The sequence below is a fragment of the Notolabrus celidotus genome, chromosome 16 (assembly GCF_009762535.1).
Source record: "Notolabrus celidotus isolate fNotCel1 chromosome 16, fNotCel1.pri, whole genome shotgun sequence".
Classification (NCBI taxonomy): Eukaryota; Metazoa; Chordata; class Actinopteri; order Labriformes; family Labridae; genus Notolabrus; species Notolabrus celidotus.
Window position 1 is genome coordinate 11,534,504 of NC_048287.1, and position 12,442 is coordinate 11,546,945.

At 41.2% G+C, this 12,442-nt stretch overlaps 1 protein-coding gene across 1 annotated transcript in view; it reads left to right on the forward strand.

Annotated features, from left to right (window-relative positions):
- Nucleotides 1-12,442, forward strand: part of csmd2 (CUB and Sushi multiple domains 2) — a 253,729-nt gene continuing 241,287 nt past the window's right edge. The window contains 1 exon segment of the mRNA XM_034704867.1: nucleotides 1-196. Within this exon segment, the coding sequence (XP_034560758.1) occupies nucleotides 22-196 (175 nt within the window). The 5' untranslated portion in view covers nucleotides 1-21.

Below are 12,442 nucleotides of genomic sequence, written 5' to 3' on the forward strand. Positions count from 1 at the left end.
CAGAGAAAAAAAAACCCTGCCATGACCGCCGCTTCAAACCGGGACGGAGCAACGGGACTCGCGAGGAGACCGGAATGCGCATGCAGTAAAGGAGACGGAATACGGATTTTTGCTCTAATGAAGGCGGGAGTTCACGCGCATTATTGGAGCCGGGTGCTGTTCTTATATATGGGGCTACTGGCCGCCTCAGTAAAGGGTAAGTCCCCCCCTCTGTACAGCTGAAGACGTGTAAAATGCAGCAGGCTTGCCCCCCACTCCACCGCCCACCCTCCCCGATCCCTAACTGAATGCAAATCAGCATCAGCAACACACACTCTTGCACTCATCCTAAAGGCATTTTTTGGGATCAACCTTGCTGCGATGTCGCTGTTCCAGCACCCAAAGTTATTAATAGAGGAGAGGTGGCTGGCTGGGTGGCTATTTTGGTACCAGCAGATCCGCTGGAATTGCAATTGAGCTCGTGTCTATCCTTGGCTCTGTTGATGCGTTTCATTTAAGGACTGCGTGAGGTGGTTTTTCGAGAAGATGGGTGGATACAATTAGTTTTTTTTTGTGTATGAACAAACATTCTGTCAGTGGGATGGTTGAAACAGAGGATGGAGAGAAGCGGTGCTGCTCGCGTGAGGGAATCAGTTGAGGTGGTCAAACAGGCGACTGATTATTATGCTGTTCAGAGTCCAGAAAGAGGAGTCGTGCGTGCATGTGTGTGCGCGTGTGCAGAGGCTGTACTTTACTAACTGTTCCTCTTCAGTTCCCAGCTGATAAAATTACCCACTTGCCCAAGTAAACATCAGTGAACAACATTTTTATGTATGTGTGTGTTTGTGTGCGTAGTCGCTGAGCATTGTGCGCGCGCGTGTGTGTAAGGGTTTGGGGTGCAGGCCTAATTAACTGACTCTGGTTTTTTTGTCCTTGATTAATTGCAAATGGAATTCTCGCAACGGGAGTTGGGCATTCAACAGATTATCATTACTATTAATTTACTTTCACTTATGTGTTTCTGGGAGGAGAAACTCACTTACTGGTGCGTGTTTTTTTCCCGTCTTCTTCGCATACATGGACATTCATCACGAAAAGCTTGTGTCGTTATTTAAGAGGCCAGGATTTTCGGGGGAAGAACCGCAATGATTTTTTTTTGCCATCCAGAGCGGCTTCTTTGGCAAAGAAAGCCAACCGTTTTATCACTGTCTTGGCTCCGCACCACAGAATGGGCACTATTTTTAGCAAAAGCCAAGAATACTGCCACGGCCACAATATGAATTTGACAGTGAGTCATGGCTCTGTGTTCGCCCACTCATACCTTTTGGTTGGACAGCACATAATCCACGAGTGAGTGGAAACTGGGCAAATTTTCAGCACATTAGGCCGTGTGGTCTCATTCTGTTTAAGTGTGGTTTCAGCCTGAGTATTGAAACGTGTCTCCCACCCATTAACTCCCACTTGTCACCCACTTTTTGATCAAGCTTGTGTCATCAGCCACCCAGATGGTTTGGGTGGGCTGTCGGTTTATTTCACTCACAGTTCAGTCCGAGAGATCCAGGCAAATCTCTCTCCACTTCCCTGCTGGATAAATCTCATTGGGGCTATATTTGACGCTTTGGGTTTTATTTGCGTCCAGGGAGCTTCTTTATTGCCCTCCCTCTTGCCGTTTGAGTCTACTTTTGGAGCCAGTAAAGCGACTCTAACTTATTGCACATATTTACGAAGAGCAGCAGCAGAGGCTAGACTATCCATCCAGGCCCTCCTGTAACAACGTTTACTTTAGTCGTTGTCCATAAATATGGTTGAATATCACACGTTGAGGTGGTCTGGCGCGTCCCTCGGTGCTGCAGCCACCAGCAATTGCCCCATCCTCCCATTGAGCGGCACCAGAGCCTCACACTATGCTGAGAGGCGGCGTGAGGAGGGGAGAGAGGACCAGGGGCTCGTGGCGTTCCTCTGCCAACATACTTCATCAAACCAAAAAGGAGCGAGGCCTGCCTATTTATCCGAACAGAGGCTGATGTTGCATGCAACATGTGTTCTGTTGCATGTGGGCCGAATGAAAAAAGGCAGATTTTTACAAGCCATGTTTGATGAACCACAATTATGTCTCACCTGCATGATATTACTTTAATGCTGTTTATTTGTCGACCAGTCTCACTATAAACACGTTGTAGCCTCCCTTGTAGTCACATCAACGTTCCCAAAGGGCCACGCAGACAAAGATAGAGATGTGTGAGAGGCTTCTGACAAAGAGCTATTGAAGAGAGCAGCGCACGCTCTCCATGGGATCAAAACCAGCTGTCCCAGCGGACTCGTAGCTCAATAAACGGTAATCAACCTCTATTCATTGAAACGCGAGGAAGAGGATGCAGAGGCCGCGAGGAGAGGAGATGAGGAGGGCAGAGGAGGGAGAATGAGGATGATGTGTTTCGGCTCTCCACTCCGGATCGGCCGGTATTAGATCACTCGTCAGCGGCGCATGAGACAGTCGCTCAGCATGTCCATTTACACGCAAGATCACGCTCCGCCGTCCTCTCCTCTCATCCACGCTCTCCTTTCTATAAAAGCGCCGTGTTGCGCTCATGATGCAACTCGCAGTAATGTTATAAGGACTGGAGGGCTTGATGCCCCCTTTTCCTTTATCTTTTTTTGCTTGATGACATTTGCTTGTATTCGCACCGTCATGAGGCTCCTGAAGAAAGAGCAAGGGCAAATGTGTGTGTGTGCTCACACGCACAGGATGGTGGGCGCATGAGTGCGTTTCCTTAAAATAACACAGGGAGAGATATCCCTAGTGGGGATTCGTTTCTCTTTCTACTTTTTAAAGTTCTAGAAATCCAAAACTGAGGAATTCAAACTTGGACATTTTAATTTGAAAGTCCTGTGGGTATCTAAAAGGACGTGAACCTTTAATTGACGCCATTTTAGTTTGGAATATCTTAAAGAAACATTGCTGTGGCTGATTTAGAAAGCGGATAATGATTTATTTGCACGTTACACTAGAATCTGAGTGGTCTTTATTCGTTTGAATGGACTTTATCTCACACTTTTAACTCAGAAGTGGTCGTTGCGTTGTTCCAAACAAATTCAATTATTTATAATTTACTGTGGGCCTCCAGCTACCCACAGGGATCTCATGGTCCCCATGTATATTGACATTTTCAGCACCCTGGACAGAGCAGTGTGCAGCAGAACTTCAATTCAGCACCACGGACAGCTCTCCCAGCCAGCAGCCTCAGCAGCAGCTGCCCCTCAGTGGAGGTCTCGCTGGCTCTATGAGTTGGTACTCCTCCAATGTTTTCATGGCTTTGAACCCTCAATTAGACACAGCCTTCACAGCCTGGTTTGACAAGATCACAACATAAGCTCTCTGCTGTTGGTTTTATACTGAATTTAGCAATATAACTTCGTGACAGGCATTGCAATAGCAAATTTAACACATATTCAACAAATTCAAAAAAAGCCAATCTATACACTTCCTAGAAAGCAATATTTACAGCTACCATGATTAGTTGACCCTTGTGACCTAACTGTGATTTTCTTTGTGTCAATGTGATGTTGACTTAAACATGCAAGTTAGTTTTTGGCTTGTGCTTTTAAAAACGTTTGGTGGGATGTTGACAGGTTCCTGACATATTTTGTTCAAATGATAAGAAAATAATCAACAGATTTATAACCAATGACAGATTTTGGTGCAGCCCTATGTACAGTTTTCTTACGCTCCTGACACATTGTTTTGTTGGAACAGTGTGAGATCTATTTGAATCCAGGATCTCAGTGTAATGAAGTCATTATTCTTCTGTTGATTACTGCTAGCTCTGATATGTGTCCATGCATGCTCAGGATAGTTTGTTGAGTGAGTCCTTGGTCACATGCAAAAATATGTTCTATTGATTTACTTTAAATGAATCCACTTTATCAAACACAGATTCCCATATTTCCATATGTATTTTCATGATGGCTATGTGAATATCTCTACTCTCCCTCCCACCTGTCTGCCTGCTACTTCCAATCTCAAACCCTCCTCTACCTGCACGCTCTGCTGCTCTCCTATCTCCCATCTGCTCCCTGCACTCACTGTTAAGCAATAAAGGACGGAACGAGAGCTGAGAAACAGACATTATCTATTTACCCAAAACAGAGAAATGTCTGGAATGCAAAGTAGATGCTCAAATCTGTTTTCCTACTTGAGGAACGAGCTTCGAATAGAGAGAGAGAGAGAGAGAAAGAAAGGGAGAGAGAGTGGCCGTCAAGAGAAAGATAGAGATCAAGAAGAGGTGGCAGAGGCAGGGGAGAAAAACGGGAAAACAGCAGGACAGAATCTACTATGGAGGGGAAATAAGAGGCAGAGAAGGGAGACGACTGTCAGAGCAGAGGGGCGATAAGCTTCCACCAGCTGAGAGATAATCGGGGCCCTATGTTTCTGTGCACTTTTGAGTGCTGGGTGATTTTCCTCTCTTTAGTAAATGATCTATTTGGAATGCTCATTTTCTTATCAGGCATCAAGCAGACTCCTATTTCAGCAACTAACAGCATGTAAGTAAGCTTGTGGGCACGTGTGTGTGTTTGGATGAGTGTGCAAGGTGCCGCCCCCATACACTCCAGGATGATTAGACTTAAGTGTTGACAAGCAGGTCATTAGCTAGCTCCAAAAGGGCTCTGCGTGTGTGTGTGTGCCCGTGCATGTGCAGCAGGGCTTTCAGATCAAGCAAAAACTCCTCGTCCTTCAAGCACCCTCTTTCTTTACCCACCTACAAATGTGTCACCCTGCTTCTCTCTTCCCTATCTTCCCCCTCTACCCTCTCCTTATCCTCCCTCCCTTCCCTTCATCCATCTTTCCTTCTATCCATCCATCTTTCCTTCCATCCCCCCTCCCCCCTCTTTCTCTCCCTCTATCCTCCTCTCTGGTGATTCACACTGTCATCTGTCTCCAGATGGCCGGAGCTCTGTCACTGTGCTTCGTCACACTGATCACAGCCACAGAGTGACTCACACACAGACACACATACGCACACTAATTCATGCACACTCACTAATTCATGCACACTCACAGACACTCCCCCAGTCCTGAAAAACTCTCCATGAATGCATCCATGCAGACACTCACCAGTGAACACACAAACTTGACTGTTAGACCTCATGAACTCTTTTCCAGATGCACTCTTGCTTGATCAAAGTAGCTCTTTAAGAGGTTGAGGAACATCCAATAAATTATAGTAGAATTAAACTGCTTCTCCTACTTTTAAATCTATTGTTAACTTAAAAGATGATGTATTAGGGATGTCCTCTAACAGCCAACTACAGTTAACTGATAAGGACTCTTACTCCCTTTTAAGAAAGGTGGCCTTGTAATGGTAATGAGTCCATATGATGTAGCTTGTTACTTCAACTGATTCTCCCCAGTATGTGTGATAATCCATATTCAAGGATATGCAGCAGGAAACAATGCTGATAACAGATAAGTTCAGGATTAAGTGTAGCATCTGCTGTTAAAAAGACCACTTATTCAGTTCACTACTCTGAGCATCTGTTTGATATGTTACCACAATTGCACAAGACTGTTCTTAACTAATGAAACAAGAGTTAGAAGCACTTAAGCCAAAACTAAGATTTAAAACAGGCTCAAACTAAGTTAAACCAAAGCAATTGACTCGCTAAAGTTAACAACAGACCAGAGCTATGAACTAAAGCAGTCAACTAGCTAAAGCTAAGGTGTTCAACAGGCTAAAGCTATCAACCAAAGTACTAAAACATAGCTAAAGTAAAGCAGTAAAATTGCTAAAGCTAAGGTTAACAAAAGACTAAAGCTAGGTTAAACTAAACGATTTAACTAGCCAAATTTAGATCTACAACAGGTTAAAACTTGAACTACAGGAGTGAACTGGTCAAAGCTAATATTTACAACATGTTAGAGGTTTCATGACTACTAAGTTTTACTATTTGAAATTTTTTTCCTAAATAGTTGTATACTTGTCATTAGTTAAGAGAATTTCCAGTGCACAATGGAAATTTTATTTTGGAATGCAAACAGCTTAAGCATTCCACTGTGATATGTCGCGTCACACTATTCATAATCACATTTGATCTGCATAGGAAATAAAAAGCAGTGTGGATTTTCTAAACTGAACACGTCTTTAGTGGTACTAACCACTGACTTTTTCACTAGCTCACATTGCTGACGGCGTTGGTTGACTAGTTGTTAATGTATTCAACTAGTCAATTAGTTTGTAAAACCCTGAGAACAGGCTAAAGCTAACTTAAACTGAAGTAGCCAAAGCTACAGTTTGCAACAGGCTGAGTTGAAACTATTTAAAAAAAGAACAGTGAGCTCTAAAACACATTTTGGACAAATTTGGTAGGAATAGTATTTTAACGTTACGTTTCAAAATGTTACATTGTAACATTTAAATGAGAATACACTCTCTGTGGTGTTTTGTGGTGACGGTACCATTAGGAACATAACTGCTGTCACATTGACGGCTAGCTTAATCTTTGCTCTGCTAAAGGTTTCAAATATGAAAGTTAATTTTTAGCTAAATTATTTCTCAGTGATGTCTACAATATCACCAGACATACACTTTTTTCACCCTGAACTCAAACCATAATCTCAGTCCTCTAAAACATTTACTGAGATGCTTTATCTTTAATATTTATTTATTTAGCTAGGTTAGTTCCATAAAGATCAGTAATCATTCTACAAGAGACACCAAATTTCACACATGGGTACCAAATAGTGTACAGATGACATAAAGTACTGACTTTGAATAAACATTTAAATCCTGACATCAGAGGCTGCCATTGTATGTCTGTTAAAATAAAGGATTTCAAAAGTCTGCTGCCATGAATGAAACACATTTAAACCGAGAGGTACATAGGTCCAACAGCTTTACATGTAGAGTCAAAAGTTCAAGTCTTACACAAGCAGAGAGAACTTAGTGGAATTTAAATAAGTAATACTTCAATCCTTTAAATATAACTCTGAGCATTTCCCTGAGCATGGTGGTAAATTAATAAATGCACATTTTGGCTGCTTTGCTTGCCAAGGGAATATAAATCTAGCACTTTTGCTCAATGCTGGCAGTGCTTAGGTGTCATATTCACAGCATACTCTTCTGTTACAGTATCGGCTTCTGCTGTTAGCTTCTTAGCAGCCCAGGGATACTACAGACATTGAATGGTGAATAGATGGGTTGTGGCAAAGTGCCTTGCTCAGTGATATGTTGCAAAAATAAGTGTTAATGTTCTATTTCTTTTCTCCACATTCCCCATTACAGAAGATAGTAGAGGAGCTTGCTTGCACACTCGGAACAACTGCTGCACCTAACGTACTAGTGAAGGAACATACAAGCTACTTTATGTTCAGTCAATCTTCAGGAGATAACTATAGGTCAGAGGAGAAGAAATTAGAGATCCCTCAAGTTAACATCTCCCTGAGCCACATATGGAAGTGAAGCTGTGACAGATAGGTCTCAATCTTGATTCAGTTTCCCGTCTTGTTATTATCAGACACGGGAATTTGCTCTGGCTACTGTAAATCCCCCAAAGTGAGAGACGGATGCAGATGCAATGTCTGTCTTGTACAGACACAAAGCTCAGGCTGTGGTTTCTTTAGCTTCCTGATTTACACTGTTCTTATCAGATATCAGTGATCCCACAGATTGAAGATTAGATTGCAGGCTGAAGCTATCTTGTCCTTGTCTTTTTTCTCTCCTTTGCTGTACAGCTTGTCTCTCTGTTCAACGTATAGGCAATCTGTCAGTGGGCTTTTTCTGGGAAAGAGGCCGAGTCATCGTGTGGGGGGAGTCAGTGAGTGTGTGTGTGCTGGTGTTTGTCTCAGAATCCTACACTAGTCAATAATCATTTGAAGTTTAGCGTCATAAGCTAACTTTCACGATTTTTTTTGTTTTACGCATCAAACTAAGAAAATATGTTAAAAATGTTGTGAACCAGACATTTACAAACTCTCATAGTTGTGATCATAGTGAACTTGTTGTTTTCCTGTTTGCTTACATGGTTCTCAAACATGTACAGTAAATATACAGCAACAGCTAGCTGTTTGTTGGTTTAGCCTAGTTTAACAAAAACACGAGAGACAGAGGGTAATAGCTGACCTGGCTTGGTCCAAATGAAGCAATATCCACCAACAGGGCTTCTAAATTTAACTTTTGAATTTGTTAAATGACAAAATACAGCAATTCATACAGATTTATTTTTGAGAGGAAGCCGTAACTTTCTTCAGACTTCCTTAAGGTTAAGAAGAAGAATGACTTAGACAGTTAAGTCTTGACAGGAGAGTTTTCTTCTCAAAATGGTCTGTAGTTTAGATTTTTTTTGGAGGATGTTGGCAACCAAAATGTTTAAAGGTTAGCAGGCATGCTAAAATCAGTCCAAAGTACATCTGCAAGAGTTAATCACCCTCAAAGAGTCCAGTGTCCAAACCAGTTTAGGCTGACATCACAGCCACTGTCTGCCGACTCATGTTACGTGTCCAGCTCCCACAGAGCAAATAAATTCCTAATGAGAAAAGAGGAAATGAGCTGAGGAGTCTCCTGATGTCTCCATCACTTAAATGGACCAGACAATGATACCTGGCAAGCAGTGAAGAAATACTTCTCTCTGAAATGTCAGAAGCTATATTCAATATTTGAGCAATCTTTTATCTTGTATGTGGGCTAAATTTATAAAGCTGTCTTCTCCACTAATCATATTCAGGAAGGAACACAGAGGAAAATATTTATTCAACAGCTTTTCAGGTTTTTCTTCATGCAAATTTGATGCAATCTTGTCCCTGAAATAAATAAGAAAAACTGATTTAATGCTAACTGTGATGCTGTAGAAGTGGTTGCCAATCTAAGACACTGTTTTTTTCACAATCTTAATATCTTGAAAAGACAATTTTGGCTTTAATATACATATACACTCCCACTGTAGCAGTTCAAATCTAAACTATGATTTCTCCATACTGTGACTTTACACTGCTCTGAGGTTATTGAGGGGGAGTTTTTTTCTATATAAATCAGATCACCATATGATAGAAGATCTGCTATACTGTCCAACAACTTAGTCCCACTGTGGCAAACTTTTGAGTTGTTAGAATAGGCTGACTGAAAGAGGATCTGGAATGATCCAGTGGTATACAAGTTTGTGGATATCTGTAACATTTCCCTTATAATCATTTTCATATATTGAAAAGATGGCAGATCTAGCAAATGGCATTAGCTGATCTTAAGTTAAATTCATATAATGAAAGATACAAAAATATGTGATAGTATTGTTTTCATAGTTCTCCAACACTTAATTTGCAAATACATGTGGGTCTACATTACATGTCAAATCTGTACTGTACAAAAGAGTGGCTCAAGGAAAAAGGGTAACGCAAAAAATAAAAATGTTTGCTTTTAATCTTTTCAATACAGTCACAAATTACACAGCTGTGGCAAACAATCTCTTTCAAATGTACATTAACTGAGAGAAAAGAAAGGAGACTCACCCACCCAAAACCCACAGACTCGATTGTGCTCATTTTTAAAAAGCAAATGCTGCGATTACAACGGATTCCCGACTAATCAAAAGCTGCAAATCAAAGTCTTTTAACAAATCTGTACCTGTGGATTTTCAATAATGGAAGTGTTTCAAACTTTATGGACCAAATGGCAATGTCAATGGACTGTTTATGTTGAAGATATAAATACCACATTGAAAAAGATGTTTTGGCTGGAAGTCATTAAACGCTAACTGCTGGCAACACTGGAATTACTGAAAAGTTGTCATCTGTTCCCAGAGGCATACACCACATGGTGTTGTCAGACAATGATAGGCAATGGTTGCTGGTGGGTTCTGAGATTGTTGGTGTGTCAACCAGTTGCCAATGCTAGAATGCAGGGTTGGGTGTAGGCTACCATTAGATATAACAAACCTAAAAACCTTCCCCTAAACATCACTATAGATGCTATTAAATGTTTAGTAGAAAGATCTAAACAATATCAGATTTTGGGGTATAATATCCATTGTTTATGGGCACCACTATTTTAGTTTTTCCAAGGACCAGTCTTTTCAATTTGTGGAAAATGCTTTTCCTAAGGTATCAGTGTGTAATCTTGCAGATAATGTCAGTCTATTGGTATCAGATGTTAGTAGGGTGGGAATGCAACATCATCCTTCATGTGAGACACATTCTTATCTGTTTGAGAGTAAAATATGCGGTCTATCCATTTTGCCTGTGATCCTTAGCTGACATTGATCCTTCTTGGGGGGCAGTAAGGCTCCAAATTGAAAGGTGAAAGTGTACCACAGTGAGTTGAAGCGCGGATTGATTGTGTGCTGCTCGTCCATCTCTCTGTGATGGCTGAAATAGTCCAGCTGGGACAGCCATGACCTGACCTTTGGATCAGTGGTAGCTCTCTGCCTTAATATCCACCGCTCAGACGGGATCAAATGTTCATGGATGACCACTTACTAACACACACATAGATCAACATGCTTATCCGGGTGATCATCTCACTGATTTATAACATCAGTTACTGCATTAGCTAACCTCCCGATGACGCTTTTAATTGATGAGAGTCCAGAAAGTGCACTTTTTGCAAAATTCTGGCGTACAGGGTGTAGCAACGATAGTCTTTTCTGCATAGTTTCAGTCCAACATAACTCAAAAAGCTAGCCCTCAGATGTGAGCAGAATGAAAAGTAGGTGATAATTGAGTCTCACTTCTTCTCACATTAATGTAACACATAGTTGTGCCCCCCCCCCCCCCCCCCTGTCAAAAAAACAGTAAGTGCAAGACAAGGGAGGCTTGAGAAGAAAACTGGCATTCGTTCAGACATGAATGAGTGAATGCCCAATTGGATGTACTGTATGTGTGCCTGCATGGTGGTAGCGGCATGTTTAAGTGTTAGATTAAGTGTTAAAGCAGACTCAAACAACAATAAATAATTGAAGAAAGGGATTTGTCTTCATGTGTTCTCCTGTTTCTTGTTGTCATGGAAACAACATAGAGCATCCGCGGCAGGAGCTGTGAATGAGGCTCTTTGAACTTAATTTCCCTCCTACTAGTTCTCATTTTTGAACTTCCATTGCTCATTAAAATTAACTGGTGTGAGGAGTAAGAGAACCCAGGTGAGCTTGTAAACAGACAGATGATTTCAGTTTAGGGTGGGCAGATTTTTGGGCACATATTTTGAAGCAAGATATTTTAAAAGGATGATACTGATGAGATAATCCCACAAAAGGTTGCAGAAACCTGACACAAATTATCTCCTTTTAAACCTTAAAAAAATTATTGAAGTTTCTAGGTCACAGATGGACCTAATGGCATTTTTCCAGCAGACAAGAGGCTGGAACCCTTTTTTTTTAAATTCTGCACAACCTTCAAACTACACACAGCAAACAAAAGGAACGCTACACTTATTCAGAAGCTACGTATTGAGATCAACTATTGTCTGTTTATATAGAGAAACCTCACTTCATCCAATGGTTTGTTTACTTCTTAACTCAAAGTCTTGGGTTTAACATTTTTGGCAAAGCTATGTTGCTGTTGCTTTGAAACACAAGTGAAAAAGAGTAAGCTTCTACTTGTGATGGTAGCTGACCATCACAAATTTGAAGCCATTTTGCCTCTACCGAGCTTATGATCAACCTAGACACAGGAAAAGAGGTGGAGCTGAGAAAGACGTTTAGCCTCCTGCCAATCAGCTTCAATGCACCAACCTGCACAGACACACCCCATATGCAAATGTATTCAGAAGTTCTAGCGTTTATGTTAGCCAATGTGTTAAAAATATACAGCCTTTACAGTGTATGTGAATAAATAAATAAGTTACATATTAAAAACTGGTTTTGAACCAGGCTATTAACATGTTTAATTCTGATTTTAAAATGAGCATTTTACAATGGGACCCAATGGGATACCTTGGGTTTGGAACCTGCCTTAAGGTTCTACAGTTTTTTCCGACTTCTGCATTGACTTCTTTTTTCAACACCAGAGTTTACTGCTTGGTTTTGTTGTGGGACTCAATGAGGATTGACTCACTTCTGGAGTCAGAATTGCATTTTTTTGGCACTTCCAAGAAGGATTTATTTTGTTGACCCTGGTGGTTTCTGCTTTGATCTACCAGCATCATGTGAGCAAACCTCCAAATCAATGTGGGTTTTGTCTGTTGCATGAAATAAACACATTGATACTTAAATTAGTTTAAACTGTTTCAGATCTTGCTCCTCTCACTACTACATTCTCACTAAAAGACATCACAAGCAAATGGGTGTTACGTATCTTTTTCATAGAAGGGGAAAACAGGGCAAGGATAGGAAAAGAGGCTGAATACTAAGATTCATAAGATTCAATCAGTCTACCACAAACATGCCCACATTTCAACATAAAAAACACATGGACACACACTCACACTCTCCTCCCGGCATCTCAGCTTGCTGTGTTTTGTGTGGGAGGCCCATTTGTATCAAT